Source organism: Ovis aries, chromosome 7 (genome assembly GCF_016772045.2).
Source record: "Ovis aries strain OAR_USU_Benz2616 breed Rambouillet chromosome 7, ARS-UI_Ramb_v3.0, whole genome shotgun sequence".
NCBI lineage: Eukaryota > Metazoa > Chordata > Mammalia > Artiodactyla > Bovidae > Ovis > Ovis aries.
Window position 1 is genome coordinate 34,083,241 of NC_056060.1, and position 26,085 is coordinate 34,109,325.

Consider the following 26,085-nt stretch of genomic DNA (forward strand, 5'->3'; position numbering starts at 1 on the left):
TGCTGTGATTTTGATTGATATTGTAATAACTCTGTAGGTTAATTTGGGAATAATTGATAATTTTATAATATTGAGTTTTCTAACCTATGAACATTCTTTATTATCTTTAATGTTTGATATTTTTCCATGTAGAGACCTTGCATCTCTTCAATTAGATTTATTCATAAAAATCTGATATTTTTAATGTAAAGTGGGAAAGGATGGCTGAAGGGTTTTACCTAATAACACTTCTGACATCAAATGAGAAGGTTTTTTTTCCTCCTAAGATCACTTCTCCAGCTCTCTGGGATCAACTGGGTGTTCCACAATGCAGTTTGATTCTGACACTAACTACCTGGAATAGCACAGACCCCTCAGGCTCAACCTTACTAACTGCCCCCTATTTTGGACTCCCGCTCCAAAGCCAGTACTTCTGACCACCTGGCTATAAATTAAGTTTCCCACAACCCTCTTCTCACATTTGATAATTTGCTGAGATGGCTGGTGGAAGTCAGGAAAGCACGTTACTATGACTAGTTTACTAGAAAAGAGACAACTCAGGAACAGCCAAAGGGAAGAAGAAATTCTGGGCAGGAGAAGGGAAGGGCATAGAGCTTCCATGCCCTCCCCAGACACGTCACCCTTTTGGCACCTGGGTTCACCAGCCCTGAAACCTATCCCGGAGGGGTTGAATGGCGGTTCCATTAAGTAGGCACAATTGATTAAATCATTGGCTATCGATGGCTTTGGTGGGGGTTGCTGTGCTAGGTCTTCCTTGCGGTGTGCACACTTCCCAGTTGTGGCTAGTTGCCCTGTGGCATGTGGGATCTTGTTTTCCCTCCCAGGGATCACACCCACATCCCCTACATTGGAAGGCAGATTCTTTACCACTGGACCTGAGGATTAACTCAGTCTCCAGCCCCCTCTTCCCTTTGCAGAAGTAGGAGAGGGTGAGGCTGAACATTTCAACTGTTTTATCACTCTGGGGATTCCAAGAGTTTTAAGAGCTCTGTACCAGGGGTGGGGGCTGGGGGAAGGGTTGGGGGACAAAGCCCAAAGGTCTATTTCCCATGGTACCATAGAATTTTTTTTTATTTCATTTTCTATTTGTTTGTTGCAGGTGTGCAGAAATACAGTCGATTTTTTTTTATACCGATCTTAAATTAGGGACTTTTAAAATTCACATTTAATCCCAAAAGATTATGTGTAGATTTTTCTCTGTGCAAAATCATGTTGTCTCAAGCAGTGTTGGCCTTACTATCATTTTGGATGAGTCCTGGAAGCCTCCCTTTAGGTGTGGATCTCCCACTCACTAAGTGACTGGCTCAGATTCCTAAATCTCTACTTCCCCTCCCCTGAAGCCTGAGCTCAGTTCATTGCTTCTGTCAGCTCCTGACCTCCCACCCCAACTCCTGGGCCCTAGGACCCTGCACTGTCTTCCTTTCTCCTCAGGCCCTTCCTGATACCTGTGGGAAGAACTTGATCCTGGAATAGTTGTTAGGGTGATTTTGGAGTCACATAGACCATTTACTGAAGATGCTGTCTCCGCACATTCCTGCAGCAAATGCTGGGCCCTTGAGTGGGGCCAAGAAGTTAGCGTGGAGGTTGTTCTGGGTGGGGTTGGGGGGAGTATTGTTGTTGTTAAGTCGTTGTCTGACTCTTTGTGACCCCATGGACTGCAGCACACCAGGCTTCCCTGTCCTTCACCATCTCCCGGAGCTTGCTCAAACTCATGTCCATCAAGTTGGTGATGCCATCCAACCATCTAGTCCTCTGTCGTCCCCTTCTCCTCCTGCCTTCAATCTTTCCCAGAGGGCCTTTTCTAACGAGTCGGCTCTTCCCATCAGGCGGCCAAAGTATTGCAGCTTCAGCTTCAGCATCAATCCTTCCAATAAATATTCAGTTAATTTCCTTTAGGATTGACTGATTTGATCTCCTTGCAGGAGGGAGTATTAGCCAGCTCTTTTTCAACTCTTGGCTGTTCCCTGCACCTCTAGAGGAGTTCACAGAGTAGGGAGGAGAGTGAAACTGTCAGCTGAGCTAATCCAGAGATGTCTGGACAGATCCAGAGGGTCTGAGACGCTCTGAGAACAGAATTGCAGAACTGAGATTCTTCTGTAGCCAAAGACCACCAGGAGGAGGTCAAGTTTTACCAAACCATGAAGAGTCTACATTGTGGAGAAGTAGCAAGGGCCCTAGTACCGGAAATCACACATAACCTGTGCCAGGTGACTTTGAAGGATTGAGGTTGAGCATCAATTCCAGACTTGTATCTGCTCATGTTCTGCTGTCTGCAGAGCCCTGAACTGAGAGGATGCTCAGAGAGGTAACAGAGCAAGAGAAAAAGCCCCTGTTTCATGGGAATCTGCTCATTCAACACTCCCTAAACGTGTGTGTTATCTTTTATTAACCCCACTTTATAGATGAAGAGTGCTGGGGGTTACAGCATTTATGTAACTCACTCAGAATCTCCCCAAATTAGTGGCAGACTTCCTGCCACTCTCCTATAACTCAAAGGTGTATTTCATTCTAAAGTCCTTGGTTCTTGGAGCTTCTGCACATGTGGCTTTGCCTGGTGGGAATGTTTGATAGATTACTGAATTTCAAGGTCCCCAAAGTAATGGCCATTCCAAGAGGTATGACCTGGATTCAGATTGATTCATGCTTGGTGAATGTGGAGAGGCTGTGGCTGTTTGAGCCCCCTTCCCTCCAAGTGGGCACCAGCTCCCTCCTAGATCTGTGACCTACTCCAGAACCTGTGAAAGTAACCAGGTTACTGGTTAACCTCCAGAGCAGAAGCAAAAAGAGAATGCCATGTTCTGATGCCATGAACATATTCAGTTCTGTGGATAAATGAAAGACCCAAGCATTCAATTCAAGACACATGTCTTGTTGAAAGTGACCTTTCTATCTGACACAAGCGCCTACTGAGTATCTTTTGCACACATACCCCCCCACCCACATACACACAAACCCATTGAGCTATTTTGAGCCACATCAGACATAAAAGTATTTGAGTGGGTACCCCAACTGTGTCTTCCATCACATGTGGTCCCAGCCTAGGGCTCCCTGAAAGCAAAGCCAGAGCAGTACTTGGAAGGGTCAGTCTCCCTTGCTCAGATCTGCGTGCCCATGTCACTCAGAGCTGTTGATGGAGCTTAGTAGGGCCTTAGGTGGTGGTGGTTTAGTCACTAAGTTGTGTCTGACTCTTGCGATCCCATGAACTGTAGCCTGCCAGGCTCCTCTGTCTATGGGATTCGCCAGGTGACAATACTGGAATGGGTTGCCATTTCCTTCTCCAGAGCATCTTCCCAACCCAGGAATCGAACCCAGACCTCCTACATTGCAGGCAGATTCTTTACTGACTGAGCTATGAGGGAAGCCCCTTAACACCTTAGGCAAACCCCTAACTGCAAAGTAAGGGATGGAGGTTTGACTGCAGGGGATGTTTTGTATAGTCAGAGTTGTGAGACCAGAGAGAAAGGAGCCCAGGCAGAAGTGGGCTATCTTTTCCCCCTAAGATAGTGGCCCTCACCCTCCCCAGCAGTGCCCTTGGCTCAGGGCCTTTCCAGAATTAGGGCCGAGCACCTGGGGACCACAAGGGTCCTTTTAGTTTGGCCCCTGACTGGGCAGCATGCCTGTGAATCAGCAGCTTGCCTTTTTGTGAGGGTGCATGTCACATTGACAGGTTTTGTTTTAGAACCATCCTGGGACAAACCCGAGTTGACTGTGATATAAAAGAAAAAACAAAAACCTTTAATGCGCAGTTGGATTCAATTTGCTAATTTTATTTAGGATTTTCTTTTATGTTCATAAGTGAAGTTTGCTCACATTTTCCTTTTCTTGTACTAGTCTTATCTGCTTTAAGAATCAAGATCATCCTCGCGTCATACAATGAGTTTGTGGGCTTTCCTCCCTCTTCCCCACCCCCCTTTTAGCTCTTTGACGGTGGAATGATATTTGTCATGTCTTTGGATCTTATAAAAACACACCCCCAGAGTCTGCGTGCTCGGCAGGGGACTTGGCTCAGACAAGAAAGCAGACACCCCTTTTCCATGTTTGTAGTCTGTGTTGGCTTGTTTATGGGGTTCTTGCTACTTCTGGGACTGCTCTGTGGGGAGCTAGCCCATTCCCCCAAGGAAGAGGCCTGCGAGGTGGGGTAGGGGGAGCCTGGGCTGGTACAGGGGGGCTGTGCCCGGGAAGGGAGCCTGGGGCCCCAGCACACGCTGCAGCCCCCTGTGCTTCCCTGGGGCCAGGCCCCTGTGGAGCCGGAGCTCAGCCTAAGCCTCCCCATGCAGGCGCCATGTTCCGCAAGAAAAAGAAGAAACGCCCCGAGATCTCGGCCCCACAGAACTTCCAGCACCGCGTGCACACCTCCTTCGACCCCAAAGAAGGCAAGTTCGTGGGCCTCCCCCCACAATGGCAGAACATCCTGGACACGCTGCGGCGACCCAAGCCCGTGGTGGACCCTTCACGCATCACCCGGGTGCAGCTCCAGCCCATGAAGGTGAGGTGCGGGGCGGGGAGGGCGGAGGGTGGGGTTCAGACCATCCCTCTCCACAGAGGGCAGCTGGCAGGACCACCCAGGCACCGGAGGAAACGTGACAACCAGTTATCAATTAGTTACCTTGTTTTCTTTCCCAGCTAATCAGCCTCTTCTCTCCCTAGGGAGAAGGAGTCTGGTTTGAAGGGGGAGGGTTATCCCAACCCACAGGGTGGGAGGGTTGCCAGATTAAGCAAATAAAGATACAGGAGGCCCAATAAAATTTGAGTTTCAGATAACAATGAACAATCTTTAGGTATGTCCCAAAGCGATATTTGGACCTGGGGCTCTCACAGACCAGGGGGATTATGTTGTGTAGGTCGGGACACAACGTGATAAAAGCCCCGTGATAAAGGGGTTGGGGTCAGGGCTCTGGTGGGGTTTGGAGGCCACAAAGCCCATGTGTGTGGAGGAGAGCCTTGGCCTGGAGCCTCTCCCCCCAGAGAGCCCTGCATGCCCCCCCAGAAGACCACAGATAGAGCTGGAGAACGGCAGCGAGCCCCAGGCAGGGTCTGAAGTCCCACCAGCTCCCCAGGCTCAGCCACCCACACCATCAGGCATGCTGGATAAAACAGTGTAGTTACTCACCTGCCCTGCCAGTCTGCGGAGCTCTTGAGCCCATGAGAATGAACCTTCTTCCTGTATGCCCACCCCGGCACAGGCCTGGCCCTCTGTGAGCCCTGGTAAGGGACTGAAAAATTAAGGAACAGGTAGATGATGCACCAAGCAAGGTCCTCAGGTGATCCTCCTCCTCCAGGCCCCGCTCTCTGACCTGACCCCCGCCCTCCACCATGAACAGGAGGCTCACCACACTCTTCCTCCACCCCTCCTGCAGACGGTGGTGCGGGGCAGCTCGGTGCCTACAGACGGCTACATCTCCGGGCTGCTCAACGACATCCAGAAGTTGTCGGTCATCAGTTCCAACACCCTGCGTGGCCGCAGCCCCACCAGCCGGCGGCGGGCACAGTCCCTGGGGCTGCTGGGGGATGAGCAGTGGGCCACTGACCCGGACATGTACCTTCAGAGCCCCCAGTCTGAACGCAGCGACCCCCACGGACTCTACCTCAGCTGCAACGGGGGTGCACCAGCAGGACGCAGGCAGGTGCCGTGGCCCGAGCTGCAGAGCCCACGGGTCCTTCCCAATGGACTGGCCGCCAAAGCACAGTCCCTGGGCCCTGCTGAGTTCCAGGGTGCCACACAGCGCTGCCTGCAGCTGGGCACCTGTCTGCAGAGTTCCCCAACCGGGACCTCACCCCCCACGGCCACGGGCAGGCGTGGGACCAAGACTGCCAGGCATGGCCCCGAGGAGGCCCGGCCACAGTCCTGCCTGGTGGGCTCGGCGGCGAGCAGGCCCGGCGGGGAGGGCAGCCCCAGCCCTAAGACCCAGGAGAGCAGCCTGAAGCGCAGGCTGTTCCGAAGCATGTTCCTGTCTGCTCCTGCCACGGCCCCTCCAAGCAGCAGCAAGCCAGGCCCTCCAGCGCAGAGCAAGGTAGGTCAGGCCGGGGCCCCCACTCTCACCAGGGTAGGCAGCTGGGCCCACTGCATCCGCTGGGGACACAGGCCCTGCCCGCCTTTCCTGCTTACATGGTCGGGTTGGGGGAAGGCAACAGATCATCAGCTGCAGATTCTACCCTGAACCAGCTGAGCACTCCTCCTCCAAAGGCTTAGCACGTGTGAGTCAGAGGTTGCAAGCCAGGTCACTTTGCAGGGGTTTCTGAGGGGCTCCAGTATGCCCCAGCTGACACTCCTGCTCTCTGGGGTGTGTCTAGGCAGACCACACAGGGAGGCAGGTACGCCCCCTGAAAAAGCAGCACTTTTAACCGCAAGCCCAGACTCTTGCCTGCCCCCAGTGACCGGCAACCCCCACCCAGGCCCCAGCAGAAGTAGGGGCTCTAGGACTTAGGGGGCAGGGTCTCTCTGACTCCCTCTTCTCAGATCTTCTTTTGGCCTCAACCCCCTGCTTATCCCAGGGCTCTCCTGAGGTCAGGCACAGCCTCCCTGCACTGCTTCTCCCATAGACATTCAGAATGCCCTTCTCTAGTGAGGATTTCTTCCTCCTCACTCCCTCCCTTCCTCCTCTCCTTCCTGCCTACCCTTTTCCTAGTGGTTGTTGCTCTGTTTAACATTTCTATAATTATTTTTTTCTCATATTGTGTGCCATATGAAAAGCTAGAGGACTGAATTTGCCTGGGGTCTGGGAGCATCGGGAGAACCGACTTTCAGCATGTGTGACAGTATCAAATGCACACATTTTTCTTGTTAAAAAGGAACCAGTGAATGGAGCCCTAATGGTGACATTTCTTGGCAGGCAGAGGAGAAAGCTTTGCCTTCTTCCATACCCTATGACACCCCGTCCGTGGTGACAGTAACATCCTTTCCCATTTGGCAGATGAGAAGACTGACTCAAACAGTCAGCCAGGGGTGGGGGGCCCTCTGGGCTCACACCTCCTCCTCATGAAGGCCTTTTCACAAAGGCATCTTTTAGCTCCTTCCTAAGGGACAGGCAGAAATAAGCTTAGGCCACAGCACAAGCTTGTTGCTGTTTAGTTGCTAAGTCGTGTCCGACTCTTGGCGACCCTGTGGACTGCAGTCCACCAGGCTCCTCTGTCCATGGGATTTCCCAGGCAAGAATACTGGAGTGGGTTGCCATTTCCTTCTCCAGGGAATCTTCCAGACCCAGGGATCGACATGTCTCCTGCTTGGCAGGCAGGTTCATTAGCACTGAGCCACTAGAGAAGCCCACGAGGGTTCTAGGTCAGATCTAAGAAATAACCACCACAGCAGCGTGAGTGACAGAGTCTCCCCTCCCAGATGGCGCCTCTGTGTCCCGCCTGAGCGTGGAGGACAGTGGGGTTGGGAGTGACCTGGACCCTCAACCCCTTCTAAGTCGCTGCCAGCCAGAGGAGGTCTGGGCTCTATGCCCTCCAGCCCCCACTGGGACAAAGGACAGTGGGCTAGGATCCTCTGCAGGGGTTGGTTTTGGAGAGGAATAGATGAGATGTGGCTTGATATGTCATGTGAGAAAACATGAGTGCCTGTGAGCATGTGGAGGGGTTTGGAAGGCTGTCCCTGGGGAGACATTCCCCAGAAAACTAAGGATGGAGCAGGACAATGCATACCACCAGAAAGTGCACGTAGAGGGTCCTGATGGAGCAGGGAGGTGGTTTCAGGGATTTGGAGAAAGACGGTGTCAAAACTGGCATGCATGGCCCAGGGCTCCCTCCTCCACCCCACAGCAGGGGGCCAGGCCATCCCCCATCTCTGCACACTTCACCAGGCGCCTACTGTGGGCTGCTGCTGCAGGCGGTGCAGCATCTCCCCTATACCTATGGAGGCAGGTGGCGCTTGTCCACAGTTCCCAGTCTGGCCCCCTGGGCACACCCTTCTGGACAGATGTTCTCAAGCCAGGCCCCTAAAAGGCAGGACCAAGACTGCCCCTTAGCCACTCTGGGTCCAGGCTTCTCAAGCTTGTACCGCTGATGTTTGTAGATAATCCTTTGTGGTAAGGACACTTCTGTGTATTGAAGGATATTCAGAAGCATCTCTGACCGCTACCCTCTAGATGCTAGTAGCACCCCTCAGATGGGACAACCCCAAATTCCTCCAGACATTGCCGAGTGTTCCTCAAGGGAAAAAATCACCCCCAGTTAAGAACTACTGCCCTCAGCTCTTGTACCACTTGGCCTGCAGTCACTCACTTTGACCAAAGAGCAAAAGAGGACCTCAAGGAGGGACAGGAAGGCCAAGGAGGTAAGACAGAGCTTGAGGGATTTAGAAGTGGTCCCACTTAGTGGCAGAAGGCCAAGTCAGAAAGACCTCAGCAATCTGCAAACCTGGGTTAAATACCTGCTGTGTATCATGTACTCCATTATATGCCAAGGACCCCCAGTCAGACCACTGCATAGAGGTCAGAGATTAGGCTGACCAGGGCTGAAGTCTGCTTCCTACTGAGTGACTCTAAGCAAGTTACTTAACCTCTCTGAGCCTATTTCCTCATCTACAAATGTAGATAATAATATTACCCATGGCTTAATAAAACAAGCCACAGGGCCATGAGCATTAGATGAGATAAGGCACTTAATGCCCTTGTTAAAGTGGTAAGCCCTCTGAAAACGGCTTTATTATTTCTTAAATATCATGAGATGGCCTCTGCCTGTGCAGCCCCAACAGAACAGCCTCCTGAGCCCGTAGCTGGAGAGCCCGGCCCTGTCCCCACAGCCCAGGAAGGGGACATGCGGCAGCGTTGTAACTCCACGAACGACTCTTTCTAGTGGCTTCCTGCCCTGCAAGAGGCCTCAGTCACACAAGTAACTCCAGAATTAATCCAGAGTCCTTAATTAATTCCACGTTTTGTTGCCCTTTCGCTTTCTTGAAATGGTTTAACAAGCTTCACCCAGTCCTTTCTGGTGGCTCTGTGAGGTAGAAGCTCCCTCCTTGTGGAGACAGGCAGCAAAGCCCACAAAGGGACACTTGGGACCAGACCCCGCAGAGGTGAAGACCAAGCCTGGCCCACCACCCCCATGTCCTAGACCACATGGGTGCTGGCCTCTCCACCAGGTCCATCTACTGCTTCCATCCGCCCCCTGTAACCTTGGGCCCTAAGCTCAGGGTCTCCATGGGGGCCTTGATGGCAGAGAAAGATGAAGCCCCCTCCTCAGCCCCTCTGCATGGCCTGTCCCCACCCTCCCCATGTCCACACATCCTCAGAGCAGAGAGCTCATGCAAGAAGCTGAGAGGCTGGAAGGAATGGGAAATAGTCTGACTTCCTTAGAGATCCACGGTGGAGAGAGGTCAAGGGCTGAGAGGATGAGGTTGAGGGCAACATGAGCTTTTCATGTCCCCAAGCTCCGCCCAGCCCCACACCAGCGCTGCTCAGAGAGCACATTTTCTGTACTAAATCCGCCTTGGCCAGCAGGCAGCCTTTTTACAGAGCCTTGGGCGCTGCTTCTGGGTGACAGCGTGTGATACTTCTGTTCCTGGTTGTGGCCCCACAGCCTCAGTGGTGGCCACGCTCCCTCTACCCCTAGTCCCCGCCCTCCCATGGGCTCCCTGCAGCCATGGAATCAGAGCAGCTCAAATTGCGGTTCGAGGTTCCTCCCACCTCAAAACCCAGTGCTGGTGTGTTAGTTGCTCAGTTATGTCTGACTCAATGTGACCCCAGGGATCAAGCTTCTCTGTTCATGGAATTCTCCAGGCAAGAATACTGGAGTGGATTGCCATTTCCTCCTCTAGGAGATCTTCCTTACCCAGGGATCGAACCTGGGTCTCCAGGGCCTTGTTAAAATGCAGAGTCCCTTCCCTCAGAAACCTACTGAGGCCATTCCCAAGGCCCAGGATTCTGCATTTTATCCAGCTCCCCAGATCAGAGGAAACTGGGGCTCAGAGAGGGGGACTGGCCTAGGATTCATGGCAAGTCAGAGCAGAGCAAGACCAGAATCCGGGTCCTTTCCTGACCCTCAGCTGGAGGTCCCACTGCTTCACCACAATAGACTAGGGAAGGGCAGGTGAGGGTTGGGTACTGGCGGGGACATGGGACAGTCTACCTGCTGCACGGAAGTGCTCCCCAGGCAGGAGTGGAGTGGTCTCAGCGGTCCCAGGAGGCGTTCCTGCTCCTTCCCCTCGAGGACTGAGCTGGAGCCAGGCACAGCCTGCCTGAGGCTGCAGCACGCCCAGCGTGCACACGGGGCTGGGGCTGGCAGAGCGGCCACGGCAGTGGCACTGTGCACCTGCTCAGCCCTAGGCCAGCCCAGGCCGGGGATTGGGGTGGGGGCTCTGAAGTCCAGGGGGAAGGGCTGCTGAAGAGGTTGAGAAGGCTCTGGCTGAGCCTGGTAGGACCCAAGGCCCAGACTGACGCAGTCCAGCCCAAGCTGAGTGCTTGAGCAGATTCTCTGGATGCTGACTCAGTTGTGAGGATAAGGGAGGGCCAGCACCCTCTAGGCACCTAGACAAACCGTCTATGAAATGGGCTCTGAGACATTCTCAGAAGGTCCCCTTGCAGCTCCTCAAGTGTCCCCCAGTAGGTCACTTTGGGGGATGGCCCTCTCCAGGTGCCAGGGAGGTGTTGTGTGGTACTTTACCAGCTTCTTGGGGAAAACCCAAGGATGGGACCCTTTCTTACGGGGGCTGCCAGGAGGGCTGGAGCTGTGCAGGGCTTACTGGGGGCCCAGTCTGCACTCAGTTCCACCTTCTCTCCCTCACTCCCCACCAGGAATCAGAAACATGGGCTCCCTGCCCTCTCTTCCTTGTTGGGGGATACATGGGGGTTGCATGTATCACCCAGAGGGGCTGCTCCAGGGAGCCCTTAGGAAACCCTTTCACCCCAGCCCCAAGGCTTATGTTTGGCCGGACCTACCCTCCTGACTCCACATCTCTCTAGCACCAAATCCCCAGTCTAGGGGACACCCAAGGATCACCCCCCCCACACCCCTAGGTAACATGGCTGTGTGGCTCACAGCACAGACACACAGACTCCCCATTGTCAGGAACGAGCAGGACTATCAGACCTCAACTGGGGTTTTCCTTCCCTGCCCTAGGAGTCAGTCACAGCTGTGCTGCTGCGTTTGCCACCCCCCCACCTGATGCCCAGGGCCTCTTCTGCCCACCTGAGCCCTTGGATGGGAGAGACACAGCTGTGAATCCCTGTGACCCAGATTCCCTGTGCACCCCACAGCACAGAGTGGGGATCGCCTCCTGGTGGCCTCCCTGGGGCCTGACTGTCCATCACCCAGGGAAGAAACACCGAGCTAGGACACTCCAGGGACCTGGCTTTGTCTTCCCAGGAGGGGCAGAGTAGATATAAACAGCTGTTATTTTTTTCTGCTCACTTGGGAACACTGAGGGTTGGCTTCTCAAGCAGGACTGTGGTTTGACTTCAGTTCCATTTGAAAATCTTTGCTTGAGGCATCTCCCACATTCATCTGATGCCCTGCCTGACCCTACCCTTGTCCAGAGGTCACAGAGGCCACCCCCTGTCCCTGGGAAGGGTGCTCCAAGTGCTCTCACAGCCAACCTTCTTTCTGTTTCTTTCTACAGCCCAGCTCCTCCTTCAGACCGGCACTGAAAGGCGGCCCCCCCAGCCTGGTGGCCAAGGCCCAGTCCTTGCCCTCAGACCAGCCCATGGGCCCTTTCAGCCCTCTGACCGCCTCGGATACCAGCAGCCCCCAGAAGTCCCTCCGCGCGGCCCCAGCCGCCGGCGCTCCTCCAGGCCGGTCTTCCCCTGCGGGGTCCCCCCGCACCCGGCATGCCCAGATCAGCACCAGCAACCTGTACCTGCCCCAAGACCCCGCGGTGGCCAAGGGCGCCCTGGCTGGCGAGGACACGGGCGTCGTGACACACGAGCAGTTCAAGGCTGCGCTCAGGATGGTGGTGGACCAGGGTGACCCGCGGCTGCTGCTGGACAGCTACGTGAAGATTGGCGAGGGCTCCACGGGCATCGTCTGCCTGGCCCGGGAGAAGCACTCGGGCCGCCAGGTGGCCGTCAAGATGATGGACCTCAGGAAGCAGCAGCGCAGGGAGCTGCTGTTCAACGAGGTGGGAGGAGAGGGTGTGGCGGCCAGCGGCGGGCCTCCGGGCGCAGGGGCGCCGGGAGCGTGCTGGCACTCAGGCATCCCCTCCTGCCCCCAGGTGGTGATCATGCGGGACTACCAGCACCTCAACGTGGTGGAGATGTACAAGAGCTACCTGGTGGGCGAGGAGCTGTGGGTGCTTATGGAGTTCCTGCAGGGCGGTGCCCTCACGGACATCGTCTCCCAAGTCAGGTGGGCAGCTGGAAGAGCAGGGCCCTGGCACTGGCTGCCCCACTACTGTCCTGGCAGGGCTATCAGATAGCCTGAGTCCCAGATGATTGAGGTACCACCTGTTGCATTGTCCTGAGCCATCCTCCCCACGCCCATCGGCTTGGGTAAACCAACCTGGGGGTCTTAGGGGAGTGAGGAAGATACTGGGTCTCCAGCCTAGGCCCAGGCCCGTTTCCACCAGGGCTCTGACCTGACTTGGCTCCTCCACACATTGCCCAGGAAGCTATGGGGCCCAGTATTGGGGCACCCACTCTGCCCAGCCCCTCTGCCCGGCCGCCCTGCCAAAGCTAACATTCTCTTTTGCTGGTGGCCGTGTGTTCTACATCCAGGCTGAATGAGGAGCAGATCGCCACCGTGTGCGAGGCTGTGCTGCAGGCCCTGGCTTACCTTCACGCCCAGGGTGTCATCCACCGGGACATCAAGAGTGACTCCATCCTGCTGACTCTCGACGGCAGGGTAAGCCCTGCCCATCCTGGCACACCCACCACCCCCTTCGCAGCTCCCTCACCTCTCATTTCCTTTCCTCCCCTTTGCCCTAACTCCAGGTGAAACTCTCGGACTTCGGGTTCTGTGCACAGATCAGCAAAGATGTCCCTAAGAGGAAGTCCCTGGTGGGAACCCCGTATTGGATGGCTCCAGAAGTGATCTCCAGGTCTCTGTATGCAACTGAGGTAACCACTCTCTCCACCCCCCAGTCCTCCCAGAAGGGGCTTGGAGACACATGGTTCTACTTGTGGTCCTCCCCAGAGCTTCCCACCAAACATTGCCCCCAGTTCTTAGGTTCCCGCTTAGTCAGTCCTGTCCACTGGCCCCTTTTGGATGGTTCTTCTCTGGCCTGTGAGTTTGCTGCCATAAGCTGGCCCCCCAAATGCTCTCCCCCAAGCCCAAGGGCAGGTCAGGGTGTGGCCAGGCTTTCCTGTGTGTGATGGCCTTTCTAAGAGAGTGGCTGACAGCTGTGACCCTGCAGCCAGTGGTCACTTAAGCAGGGCACTGGGCGGGTGGCCAGGAAGGAAGCCAACTCACCAGGGAGACCTGGGACCAGCTGCTCCTCTCCGCCTGCAGCACGCTGCTCACTACCAAGAGGCCAGACTCTGGCCAGTGGAGTCAGGGACATTCTCCTCTTGCAGGTAGATATCTGGTCTCTGGGCATCATGGTGATTGAGATGGTGGATGGAGAGCCACCCTACTTCAGTGACTCCCCAGTGCAAGCCATGAAGAGGCTCCGGGACAGCCCCCCACCCAAGCTGAAGAACTCTCACAAGGTCAGTCAGCACACAGGCGTGAGCCTGCAGGCCCCGTTCTCCCTGAGGCTTCAAGGATCAGAGCCTGGCTCTCAGGCCCAGCTGCACCTGGGTGTGGAGCCTAGTCACAAACTCTTACGGTCACTCTGACAGGTTTCCACCTGCAGGCAATGACAGGAGCCGAAGAGAACAGAAGCAAGGCTGTGGGGAACCCTGACGTCCTGGAAAAGAATCTAGAGAAGCTAACTGAACAGGACACACCATGCGTTGGGGAGCTATACCACAGCACATGTTCCCAGTCCATCCCAGAGAACTGGCTTGCCCTCCCTGGCAGTGTATATGCTAACCACATCTAAGCCAGTTTCCCCTTAAAACCAGTGTTCGTGTGTATGTGTGTGTGTGTGTGTGTGTTGAACCTTTTTCTGCCAAATCCACCCAAACCAGTGTTCGTGTGTGTGTGTGTGTGTGTGTGTGTGTGTTGAACCTTTTTCTGCCAAATCCACCCAAACCCCCAGTCTTACCTGTGGGTACCCCCTGCTGGTGGCCAGCTCAGCACAGAGCTGCAAAATGGCACTGCCATCTGGTGGCCAGAGTAAGAAATGTCCCAGAGGATTGAAGCTGGGTGCCTAAATGGCAAAATAGTTTCGTAGCCCAGCTGGATGAGAGGACAGACAGGAAACACTTTGAGACAAATGGTCCTTAGAGCCTGCACTCCTGACCCCTAGACTAGCAGATAGTTCTAATTAGCTAATTCCCCAGAGGATGCAGCTTTCTGTAACAGCCTAAGACTCATCCTTATCCTAAAATATTTCTCAGAATGAACTGAGGCAAGCCCTTGACTTAGACTCCAAGGCATCGAGCAACAAAAGAATCTTCTTTTCAGGTCTCACTTTTCTAGTTTTCAAAACACTTCTTCATCCCTGACCTCTTTTTTTTTTTTTTTTAATCTTCACTAAAGCCCTGTGTGAAAGACAAGGCAAGCAGATATTATCATTAGCCCATTCTACAGATGAGAAAACTGAGCTGTAGATAAACGTGCAACTTGTCAAGGGATCAGGGATAGACCCAGAACTCAATCACTGGCACCTTTCCACAGAGTCTGAACACAGAGCCCTGAGAAGCAGCATGGTAGATGGGCTGTACTAGGAGCCCAGCTCTCCAGGTACCCTAATTCCATTGCTCAACAGCCCCCTGTGGTGAACTGGCCACTTTTCCTGGACTGATGCTGACTTTCCTTGGTGGTTGTTTAGTTGCTAAGTTGTGTCCCACTCTTTCGTGATCCCATGGACTGTAGCTTGCCAGGCTTACCTACCTGATAATCCAAAAAGTGCAGAGCCTGGGAGGAACCAGGAATAAGAAACAAGAGAATATAAGGCTTTCATATGATGGTGGAGCCAGGCAGATTGGGTCACCCGAAAGTGGCTACCAGCTATGGCTTCCTCTCACTGCCCTGCCTCCACAGGTCTCCCCTGTGCTGCGAGACTTCCTGGACCGGATGCTGGTGCGGGACCCCCAGGAGAGAGCCACAGCCCAGGAGCTCCTGGACCACCCCTTCCTGCTACAGACCGGGCTGCCCGAGTGCCTGGTGCCCTTGATCCAGCTCTACCGCAAGCAGACCTCCACCTGCTGAGCCTGGCCCCAGAACGCGCCTGCCACCTGTGCCCACAGGCAGGGGACACTGGGCCGCCAGCTTGCCAACAGGCCTGCCTGCCTGCCTGCCTCACTCTCAGTATTCTCTCCAAAGATTGAATGTGAAGCCCCCAACCTACCCTCCTGCCCCTCAGCCCACTGGGCCAGGCCGGACCTGCCCCTCGGTCACTCTCCCTCCCAGGAGTCCCCAGTTGCCTTTGGGATGATGGAGACCCCTTCTGCGGGATGACCCTTTGTTATTTGCACAGGGATATTTCTATGAAACATGGAGACCAGCGCTTCTGGCCACGGCGGCCAACACAGCAGAAAAGGCTGCTGTGGTTCTTTTTTATATATATATAACGGTAGTTGTAAACGAGCATCCCAGGTCACCCAAGAGGCAGACTGCCTGTCTTCACTAGGATGCTTGCTATTCTCAGCTCCAGCTCCAAACCCTGGGGTCTGAGAGGGCCACAGGGAAGGCGTTTATTGCCCAAATCCATCTTCCTCCCTTTGTGTCTGACTTCCTGAAGTTGCAGTTCCACCTACACTGGCTTCCTGTCCCACCTGTGATGACAACATGCCCCTAGCACAGCCAGCACCTGAGTGTGAACAGCCTGCTCGAAGGACATGGGTGAGGGAGGGGCATTTTCTGGGTGAAAGAGGAAGGAGGCAACTAGCAGTGAAGGTGGTCTCCCTTGACAGGGTATGCGTGTGGTCGGGGGGGGAAGGCCACCCACAGCTGGCTTCGGTTAGGCTTCTCCATCTTTTCTCCCACTGAGTTCTGCTCTGAAGGCAACCTGCCTGGCTTCCTATCACTTAAGTCCCAGGTTTCTACCTGACCAATGAAGAGGTCTATATTGTCAAACATATCCCAGGTGCTTGGCAGTTTTCTCCTGTACCGTGGAGTCTGAGAGCCAGGGACCAGTATGGTGAGAGAACAGGCTTTGTGAGCTTCATCTCAACAACCAAGTCATCAGGGACCCGCTCCTTTTGTGTATGCACGGGGGACCGGTTCATTTCAAAATCCTGGTCTGAGGGAGGTGAACCAACTCCCAGGGTCCATCATGTCACTGGAGTGGGCACCCCACCTGTGCAGACCACCCACCCCTAACTCCTCCTCATACACCTGTCTCCTTGTCCTCCCAGCCTTCAGGGCTGTTGTGAGACAGGGAATCCCAGGGAAGAACTCCAGGTGTCTGGACCCTATCTAAATAATATTTTTAGATTCCTCTGTCCCTAGAGCCCTGCTTTGGGGCAAAAAGAAAAAATTGCAAGAACTTTTTTTTAAGGGTCAGAGTTTTAAAAAACAAAGCATCTTCCCTTTTGTGAATTGTTTGCACTTGTGCCTGTTTTAAATTAAACTGAGTGTTCAAAACCTCTGGCCTCCCTGTTGTCTCTGGGAATGTAGCCAGGCTGTCTTCAAACTAGACACACTCTAGTGGGTGTCCAGGGTGGTCCCCCTTCCTCCCTGATGTGAGTTCCCCATGGCCATTCTGAGTCACAGAAAACCCAACTCTCTGGTGGCAATGAGGGCCGAGAAGGAGGGAAACAGGAAGTGAAAGGCCCTTGGGACTGAATGAGCTGAAAAATAGACAAGGCTCCTTCCCAGGGGAGAAGAACTCAACCAGAAAGCCAGAGCCATGGGCCGTGCTTGCTGCCTCCACGGGGGCTCTGGGGCAGCCGCCAGGGATAGGGACAACTTTCTGGAGCAGCGTCTCCCTTTCCCCGTTTGCTTCTCCCACCCCCAGAAAGCTGCGGCTCTCCTCAACATGTCTACAGGAAGTGGCCTGGAAATGCCTCTAGTGAGAAAGCCGTCTCTGTTTCGGTTCTCAGAAAGGAAGGAGACCATGAGGAGCTGTGAAGAGCACAACTGGAAATCAAGAAACCCGGGTCTTTAAACTTCTAGCTCTGACACTGATTCCAGCACTTCCTTCCTGAGGTCTCATCCTGCCCTCTCTCTGTCGGGGTCACTGAAACCTCTAACCTAGGAGGAGCAAGGAGTCCCACAGACTTTCTCCCCACAGCTCCTTACCACAACCCCACCCAGACAGCTGCCCTGGTCTGAGGGTCCCAGTCCCAACCGCTCAGCAGCACCTGATTCTTACCTCCAGGAGGCAGCCACAGTGGGCTGGGCAGAGAAGGAGGCTGAGAGAAGGTGGGACCTTCCCCCTCCCAACGGGAGCCCACAGTCAGGAGTGGTTGGCAAGGCAAAAAGACACCAGTTCTCTTAACTGAAGAACACTGGATTTATTAACTGTTCTGAGTTCTAAGGGTCCTTCCACTGCGGTGTCATTGCAAGCCTGTGCTTTGTGTCATTTAGCTTCACACACAGACCAGTTCTGAGCTTACATCAGCTCCAGTGGCACAGGTGACTTCACAATGATGAAAGCAACAAGAATTTGGAAAAGCAAAATGTTTCGAAAAGTCTCTGCTGGACCAGAGTGAGCTCAAGAGGACCGCAGCCTCAATGTTCTGGGGCTAACAATGAGAGGAAGTTCAGGAGAGCGAATTGTGGTGAAACGTCAAAGTTTTGCACAGAGCTGGGGCAGGTAAGTCTGCAAGAACAGCAAGGCAGTCAAAATACACAATTTAGTTCAGACAGGAAAGATCTGCTGTGGTTTTTTAGAAACAGCACTTTCAACCATCAAACCCTTGGCAACTCCACAGAGAGGAGCCCTTGAAGTTGTTTACCCAATAAAGAGGACCTAAGGTGACCTTCAACCAGAAATCCCCATGTTAGCGACACTTAAAACATGACAGCACCTTCAACACAACATGCAACCCCAGACCCACGTCTTCAATGTGGTATTTTGAAGAAGCCAAAATACTTATATTCTTACACCATTAAAAACGTCATAAAAGTTAAACACAGTTGGAAAAGGATAAGCGAGCAAGCAAGGATCAGGAAAAAAAGGAGTTTGCAGTTGGCACATCCAATTACCACCCGCATCCCACCCCAGATCCTCTCCCTCTGGCTTTTCAGGTGATTTTCAGAACTTTTCAGTTCACCCACCACTCAGACAGTGGGATATTTAGGGAGAGAAGAGTGGGGAAAGGGCAAAACACCCAGAAACGAAAGCAAATCTCATCAGAAGAAAACAGTGCAGAATCAGTAGGCCCCACAGTTCAGAAATCACAAAGGACCGGTTGGAAGCTCCCAGTCTCTCAGAAGTCAGCCGGAGCTCTCCACATGCAGCCTTGGAAGATCTTGGGGTCCTAAGTGAAGGGTCTGGGCTCCTGCTACTCCACATGCGAGTTTTTTGTTCATTGTCCCTCACTTCACTGCTGTGAAATGACTTCAAGTATCCGGATTTAACATACTACAAGAGGAAGAGGATTCCATGGGTAAGTGCACAGGAACGGAGAAGTACACAGCGGTGATTTCAAGCAAAACCAGAAGTCTGAACTCCGAGCCAGGAGGCAACTAGAGCGCAGTGTTGCCACCAGGGGGCACCAGAGATCACGTCCAGAGTCTGGGCCCTGGCGGCCTCGCGGACCCTGGAGGGGTGGAAGCCCTGCGCAAGCGTCTGACACCTATACGAGGCCCGCCTCTGATCACCCACCCCTCACCGCAGGCCCTATTTCTCATCACAGGTTATTCTCGCTCTGGGCAGTTTCCTTAGAGTTACTGGCGAGAACCCCTCCGTTCTGCAAAGATGAACAGATCGACGTCTTGAAAGGACCCCACTGCCGGCTCCTGAAGCGGCTGCAAACTCAACCTCTGGGGTTCACAAAAAACTCCCCCACGCACCGCTACCACAACCGCTGGGCGCGCGGGTTCGTGTGCTGGCGCTTCCGCAGGGCACGCGATTCGCCGGACCCTCCGGACCCCTCCTGCTTGGCTGACACAAAGAAGAGGGCGGGGGAGAGGAAGGAGGGGACCAAAGGCCAGGCCAGGAAAGGGCCTTTAACCACCTCTCCATGGTTGCCTCTGACTCACTAATCTGCCCAGTGTTGAAGCTGGGCCGAGCCTGAGTCCCACGCGTTGGGGCAGAGGCAGGGGTCCTTGGTCTCGACCTCTAGCATCCATCATCTGCCCTGCCCTCCATTAACGGCCCAGCAAGAAGCAGGAACCGTTTAACAGCCCCCTTCTAGCTCTCGCCAGTTTGATATAATTTAAACCCGGACCTGAGGCTCGTGTGGGCTTCAGACTCCCTCGCGCCGCAGCCGTTTACCGTGGCAAACACTTCAGTCAATTATCCCCCTCGCGGAGCTTCTATTTAAAGAGACATTGTCAGGTTCTTAAGCCTCGGATCAGACCCGCTGCTTTCTGCTTCACATACAAAGACTTAAAACATGAGTTCTTTGAGGATTGGAAGAAATACAATTAAGCAAAGCCTTCGCAACCGTTCCACCCTGCGGGAGCACCCACGTACGGGACGGAGGAGCTGGGAGGCGGTGGGGACGGGGGAAGGGCTACGTTCTTTTCGTTTCAGGTCTCTGAAAGTGAGAGGAAATCACTCAAGAGCCCAGAACTGGGCTGGGCAAGGGGAGGGGGGCGGAAGACCCCACATTGTCAATGAAGTTGAATCTTTGGATCAGGCAGAGGGAGCTAGAATTACTCAGCTGCTGGTTCAAGGGACAACTGGCATTCCTGCCACCACCGCCCCCCCCCAAAGCTGCTTTCAGTGTATTGAGGCAGGAGTTTCTCCCCAGAAAAACTAAACTTCCAGATTTCTTCCCTCCTGTCCAGAAGGGCTCCCCTTCTCCAACACTCCAACGTGTAAGGGGAAGGAAGATTTAGGTGGTGTGGGGCATTATTGTCAGCATCACTGGAGTTGGACGGGGGAGACTAGGCCTTTGTTCTACAGGTCAACTCTTTCTGCCTGGCTGATGAGGGTGTGAGAAAACCCTCCAAGGGGGAAGGAAACCCTGCGGGGGGCCAGAACGACTCTGGACTACACCTTAGCAAGGAGAGAAGGAAGTCCAGCTGGAAGGTTGTAGCCTATGCAGCTTTCACAACAGGAACAGCAAGCCTTCAGAGAATGTGAGACTTAGGGAGTATCAACAAGCACAAAAAAGAAATAAGATAGGGGTCCCTTTCAGAGAGAGGGCTGAGGGAGTGAGATCTCATCTCAGCAGTAGGGGCAAGTTCTAGTCTCTGAGGGTGAGAAATTGTCAGGAAAGTGAGGGGCCTAGGAAAAAGAAATCCCAGTAGAGCAGAGATTGGAAGGTGGGGAGAGCAGGACTCAGCCTCGAGGCTGTTTACCGCTGAGCGTGCAGCACCACGGCCTCCGTGCCCCCCTGCCAAGGCTGAGGCCCGGGCACCGAAAGTGGCAGAGCATTGGGCTCTAATTCCTGGCCGCTCTCGGGCCCAGACGCCTCCCCGACCAGGCTGGGGATGTCTGGAGCTGTGGAGCGTCGGCGCAAACCCAAGCGGCCAGAGCCGGGATCACCTTCCGGGTGGGGGCTAAGACCAATGGGGGCTTGCACTAAGGTTGGGGGTGCTCCCTCCAGCACCTCCTGCGACAGCCACCGTCCAGCCCCCGAAGACTGGGGCGAATGCGGTAGGGCCATCAGGGCTCCCGCTCGCAGTCGCGCCGCCTCCTCCTCGGTCACGGCACCCAGCGCCAGGCTCATGCTCCGGCCCAGCTCCGGCCGCTCGCAGCCCTGTACCCGGTGCCGACCGAAGCTCTTACCCCCCGAGCCAGCCTCGCCGCCGTGACCATGGCCGCCCGCCGCTCGGGCAAAGCGCGCCAGGAGAGGCCGCGGTAGGCGGCGGGGGCTGGGTCGTCGGCGCTCTGGGCTGGGAGCGGGGACTGGACGGCCAGGGGGGCTGTCAGAGTTGGAGCCCCGGGCCGCGGCGGCGGCGGCTGCGCGGCCCCACGGCCCTGTAAGGGCCTGCACACAGGTCCCGTGGCCGCGGGCGGCCGCCAGCTGTAGGGCCGTGAGGCCCGCCCGATTAGTGCGGTCGAGGCGTAGGCCGAGGCGGCGGAAAGAGCGCACCAGGAACTCGAGCACCGCCCCGTGGCCGCACGCGGCCGCCCACATCACCGGGCTGTTGCCTGCCGAGTCGGCCGCCTCGGGGTCGCCGCTGAACTGCACCAGCAGTTGCACGGCGTCCAGGTGGCCGCGCTCGCACGCCAAGCTGAGCGCTGTGCGGCCGCGCTCGTCCCGCAGATTCACTGCCGCACCCTGCTCCAGCAGTAGTCGCACAAAGCGCGCGCGCAGCGCGGGGTCTGGTAAGCCCACGGCCACCATTAGCGGCGTGCGGCCCTGCTCCGCCCGGCAGTCGATGATGCTACGGTCCAGCGCATCCAGGACAAAGCGAGCCAGGTGCACTTTGCCCGCCTGCATGGCCTCCAGGAAGGTGCGCGTACCCGCTCGGGGGCACAGGTCCTTGGGCTTAAGCATGGCCTCGGCCGCCGCACCCAGGCGGCCCGGCAGCTCCGCGCGGGGGCGCCCCTGTTCCCGCGCCCCGCAGGGCTCGGGGGCGCTCCGGTATAGCCCCCTCCTTGCGTGGGCAGCTGCAGCTGAGGGTCCTGAGGTCCCGGCTCGGTCCCCAGTTGCCCCGCCGCTCCTGGGGTGCACCCCTGGTGTCTCGCTGCTCCTTTCTTGAGCTTCCCGCCTGAAGGTGTAGATTGCTTGCTACTCCGGGCTCCGCGCCTGGCCCGCCACAAGACGACGGGAACCGAAACTCAGGCCCCTCCTGACTCTCCGGCTGCTTTCCCGGTGTCCGGCGCCTCTCAGTCCCTCGTGGCTGGGAGCCGCGCCACTCACCCGCACCCGGGGCAGCCCCGCTCCCCCGATGAGACGGTGGCGCCCGCCGTGCGCGCCTGCCTCTAGCCCTGGCGGGGCGCGCCGCTCCTCATCTGCTGGCGCCGCTCCTCCGCCTCCTCCCCTCTCGCGGGGGCCGGGCCACGCCAGGGCGCTTGCTCCTTACTTGGGGGGCTCGGCGGCGCGGGAGCTGCCGCCCGCCTGGATACCTGGTTTTATAGCCTCGGGGGTCTCCATGACAATGGCTGCCCTAGAAGCGGGCTGAGCTGTCTGGGCCAAAACGGACCCGGCGGGGGAGACCGCCTCTGACCGCCACCCACCCCTTCGTGGGCCACGATGTCGGGGAGCAGCTCCTCCTCCGCGCTTCCCTGGGACTGCGGCAGCGGGGATGGGGCGGGGGCTGCTCGCCGAGGACTATGTGTACCCAACCCGGCCAATCCCAGTGTCACAGTCTGCTATCCCCACCCTCCGCCCCCACCGGAGTTGGTTCCCTGGGCTCCTTAGAAACTGGCGGGACCCCGAGCCCGTCGGGGAAGAAGAGAGCTACCCCCAGAAGTGTGGGTGGAAGGAAATGGAACCCCATGAGGGCAGAACTCGACCATAAGCGAGCTGGGGGTGGCGGCGAAAGGCGGACTGGGAGTAAATCACTCCCCAAATCCGGGGAGGGGGTACCTACGCTACGCGGGGCTGGGGCCGCTCGATCTGGCTGGGAACGGCCCCTGGAAGTGTAGCGAATCACGCGCGCACACACATTCGTTCCTCCCGCACACACTCATTCGGCGCGGGGGTGGGAGGGGGAGTGCGTTCTCCAATCTCAGACGTTTCAACCCCGACAAAGCGCCCGCCCGCCAGCTCCCGGCGGCTGAGACGCTGGCGGAGCTGAGACGCGGCGACCGGAGCGGGCGTCTTAAGATCCGAGAGTGTGGCAGCCGCGTTAGCAACTCCTCGGCACTGCTCCCCGCTGCTTCAGGACCCGTCGCTACCCCAGAAAGAGCAAGGGACATGCAAGCCTCGCCCCAGGGTCCCCTTCTCCCTCTTGAGCACAAAACCACCCCCAGAACACAGGACTCTGACCTTTACCACTAGCTGACCTCTTCCGAGAGGAAGACAGCACGCGTCAGTGTGGGAAAACCACCACTGCCTCTCTCCCTCTGGCCCGCTGCTCCACCCTGGGCAGGGAAGGAGGGGTGTGCAGGCCTCGGCGGGGAGTCCGAGCGCCCAAGAGCTGCTGGGTGTGGCGGTGTGTGGGGTGGAATGAATATTTGTGAAGAAGTGAGTCAGGAATCCACTACAGAATTCACTGAGACTTTTAGTGAGCCAGGTATTGTGTGTTCCCAGGTGTGGGAAATACAAAGGCGGAAATTTGGTCCAGGATGGAAGAGACCTCCCCTCTCAAGATGGAAGACAAGACCAGGACATAAAAAGCCGAGTTTATGGCCTAGGGGCTGAATAGGTCTGTAAAATACAAAACCGAGACAGTCCCTGAAGGAGAAAAGGGAATTGTGGAGCAGGGGTGGGCCCTAGGATCTTCCCAGGATAGGCCTTCCAAGATGGAATCTGGCTGCTAAGAAGCAAGGTAGACATCCTTATGGGGTTGCTGAGGCCAGGGCATGGAGACAGGAAAAACACCTTTAGGGGACAGTGTTGAGGGCTGCTTTTCAGGGTCCTTTTATATGAAAGACAGGAAAATACAGGAAGAATGAAGTCCAGGCTGAGGACTGCATTGTCCTCAGCCTGGGCAAAGCAGTGACCAGAAGCTTTGCAGCAGAATCTGCCTGGAGAAAGGTATGGGCAGGGAGATTTGTCTCTGGGAAAACCCAGTGGGCCCAGATGGCCGAGAGACAAAGTGGATGCCTGGCCCTGCACCCTAAGCATCTCACCTCTCTCCAGCTCCCAGGCTTCCGAGATGTCCACCTGGCATCAGGGCCAGTCATGGAGCTGCTGCTGCTGCTGTTGCTAAGTCACTTCAGTTGTGTCTGACTCTATGCAACCCCATAGACGGCAGCATGGAGCAGGGGCTCCCAACTCCCCTCTTGCCTGCGGGGAGCATGTGATGTATAGCTGCACACACCATGAAGCCTCCCCTTTTACTTTTTGCATTTTTTAATCCCCCTACTCTGGGATCTGCCGATTTTCTCTCAAGGTGTCACAGAAAGGGCACAGTATTTGACAGTAAAGTCCTAGCTTGAAGGCATTCACTAGCAGTGTGGCTCCAGGCCGGAATACTCTCATCTGAAAAAGAAAGCCGATAACACCAGCCCTGCCTGCTGCAAGCAACAACAGCAAGCTAGAGAGTGTCAAGGAAAGAGCTGCTCAGTTAGAGGGCAGAAAGTCCAAACCCACCCCCAGACTGGGGCAGGTGGTGGTGGTGGGAGGCATCCTGGGGTCGGAATAGACTCTAACCCTAGCAAGAATGCAGGAATGATCTCCCTGTTTTCTCAGGCTGCAGAAGAAAGGTATTCCTCTCTTCATGACTCAATTTCCCTTTTCTGCAGCATGAAGGAAATTGCTGTCTTCTCTTCTTTCTCTGTTTCCAAGACTAAGGGAGGGGGTATCCCAGAAGTCTGTGTGGCAGGCCGGCCTGACAAGCCAGGACCTGACACCCCCAGGTGGAGGAGAGAAGCAGCTATAACACAGAAGGGGCACTAGTCCCAAAGAGCCACGCCGCGCCTCTCCTCCCTGGGCCACCCAACCTTGTTTACATCCTTTTTCTCTGTGGTGGATGAAGAGTTCGAAGGAAGAAAGGGAGTTGAGGCAAGGCCTCTCTCTGGCCTGTCAGGGTGTGCTGAGCTGTGTGCGCTAAGGGAGGAGCAGCAGTTCCATTGCTTCAGCCCGTGCTACCAGCCCAGCAAGGCCTATGGCAGGACGGTGTAGAGGTGGGGTAGGATGGGGTGGAGGGGGGTGGGATGGGGTGGGGAGGGCAATGCCAGGTCTCATGCCCTAAAGCCTTTGCTCTGACTTCCCTTGGGCTCAGCATGTTCTGAGCAGAAAAGAAATAGCAACGATGAAAAAAAGCCGAGACTTTGCTTTGGAGCACAGAGGCACCAACAGCCGGAATTAGAAGCTGTCGCTTAGGGAGCTGAAGGCTGACAGGCGATGGAGCTGAAGCAGGCAGGGGGCAGGCAGGCACGCCACACTCCCCTCCCCTCCCACCTGCTGAGCCTCCCCTATTGCAGGCCCCAGGCTGGCAAAGGGCTTCCTCCCAGAGGCGGCTGGGGTCTGCAGTCTGTCACTCTGTCTGCAGCTGCCCCCCTCCGCAGGCTCCCTTCTTTCTTCCTCAAGTGTCACCAGCCCCCTCATCCAGTCACGTTGCACCAGCTCAGCAGGGTTGGGCCTGGTGGCACGTGGCTGGGAGATCCAGAGAGCTGGGGGGAGGGGGGTATAGGGGATGGGGTGAGTCAGCAGGGGACTCTGGCAGTGAGTCAGCAGTGGGACTGGGAAGGGGGTAGGGACCTTTCTCTTTGTGAAAAAGGTGAAACTGAGGCATGCCGCTGATGGGGAATCTGGCCCCAGCCCCCTAGATCTGCAACAGGAGTGGAACTTAGGTGCTCTTCCCTGGCCCAGAGCCCTGAGAGAGGGCATCAGTTCTTCCTCTGCACATCCCTGGGGGCCAGAAATTAATGCACCCCCAGGGTCCGAGGACTATGGCATATTCCCAGGGGCACCCTGCCATTTTTCCAGAGGACAGAAAGCAGGAAGGTGGATATTTGCCCCCTCCTTCTGGGAAGCCCCAGCCTCTCCAGGAAGCAGGACTGCATCCTCTCCCCCATTCCTGGGCATCTTAGCGCCAGGCTGGAGGCCTAGGGACGCTGCCCCAAAGTGACTGAGAGGCAGAGAGAAGGAAGTCTACTTCCAGTGAGCGGCCATTGACCAAAGCTGGGAACTGCCCAGGGGGCCTTATTTGGTGCTGGCTCTGGCTAGGTCAGTGAGTTCCTTTAGTCCTGGATGCTCATCCCTGTGAAGTTCTACCCTGGGCTGAGGAGGAGAGGGGGCAGCTGAGTGCTCAGCTGGAGGGGTGAAGACAGAACACTGGCCTGGGATGTAGATGTCCCAGGCTTAGCTGCCTCCAGCGTGTATGCAGGCTGATCAATGACAGGACTTACTTCTGTGAATGAGCAGGGCCCCAGCCTCATCGTGCCACGAGAGACTGCTAGTATCCCAGAGATCAGCCCCCAGA

The 26,085-nt window shown here is 55.8% G+C and overlaps 2 protein-coding genes across 9 annotated transcripts in view; one reads left to right on the forward strand and one right to left on the reverse strand.

Annotated features, from left to right (window-relative positions):
• Positions 1 to 16,566, forward strand: part of PAK6 (p21 (RAC1) activated kinase 6) — a 36,625-nt gene extending 20,059 nt beyond the window's left edge. For 6 of the 8 annotated variants that reach the window (XM_027971670.2, XM_027971671.3, XM_042252267.1 and 3 more), the window contains 8 exons: positions 4,278 to 4,486; positions 5,358 to 6,011; positions 11,555 to 12,052; positions 12,146 to 12,279; positions 12,648 to 12,774; positions 12,864 to 12,989; positions 13,446 to 13,580; positions 15,022 to 16,566. In XM_027971670.2, the coding sequence (XP_027827471.1) occupies positions 4,283 to 4,486; positions 5,358 to 6,011; positions 11,555 to 12,052; positions 12,146 to 12,279; positions 12,648 to 12,774; positions 12,864 to 12,989; positions 13,446 to 13,580; positions 15,022 to 15,189 (2,046 nt within the window). In that variant the 5' untranslated portion in view covers positions 4,278 to 4,282 and the 3' untranslated portion in view covers positions 15,190 to 16,566. Of the gene's footprint in view, positions 1 to 4,277; positions 4,487 to 5,357; positions 6,012 to 11,554; positions 12,053 to 12,145; positions 12,280 to 12,647; positions 12,775 to 12,863; positions 12,990 to 13,445; positions 14,443 to 15,021 lie in introns of all 8 variants that reach the window. The other 2 variants (XR_009601356.1, XR_006060352.2) reach the window with 2 other exon arrangements.
• Positions 16,567 to 17,423: 857 nt separating this feature from the next.
• Positions 17,424 to 22,210, reverse strand: ANKRD63 (ankyrin repeat domain 63). The gene has a single exon (XM_027971674.3). It carries the CDS (start codon positions 21,543 to 21,545, stop codon positions 20,397 to 20,399), a length of 1,149 nt encoding a protein of 382 aa, XP_027827475.1. The 5' UTR covers positions 21,546 to 22,210; the 3' UTR covers positions 17,424 to 20,396.
• Between the last annotated feature and the right edge of the window lie 3,875 nt (positions 22,211 to 26,085).

Bases quoted from the DNA above. Each gene is read 5' to 3' on its own strand.
- ANKRD63 (XM_027971674.3), bottom strand. From the start codon at position 21,545: ATGCTTAAGCCCAAGGACCTGTGCCCCCGAGCGGGTACGCGCACCTTC.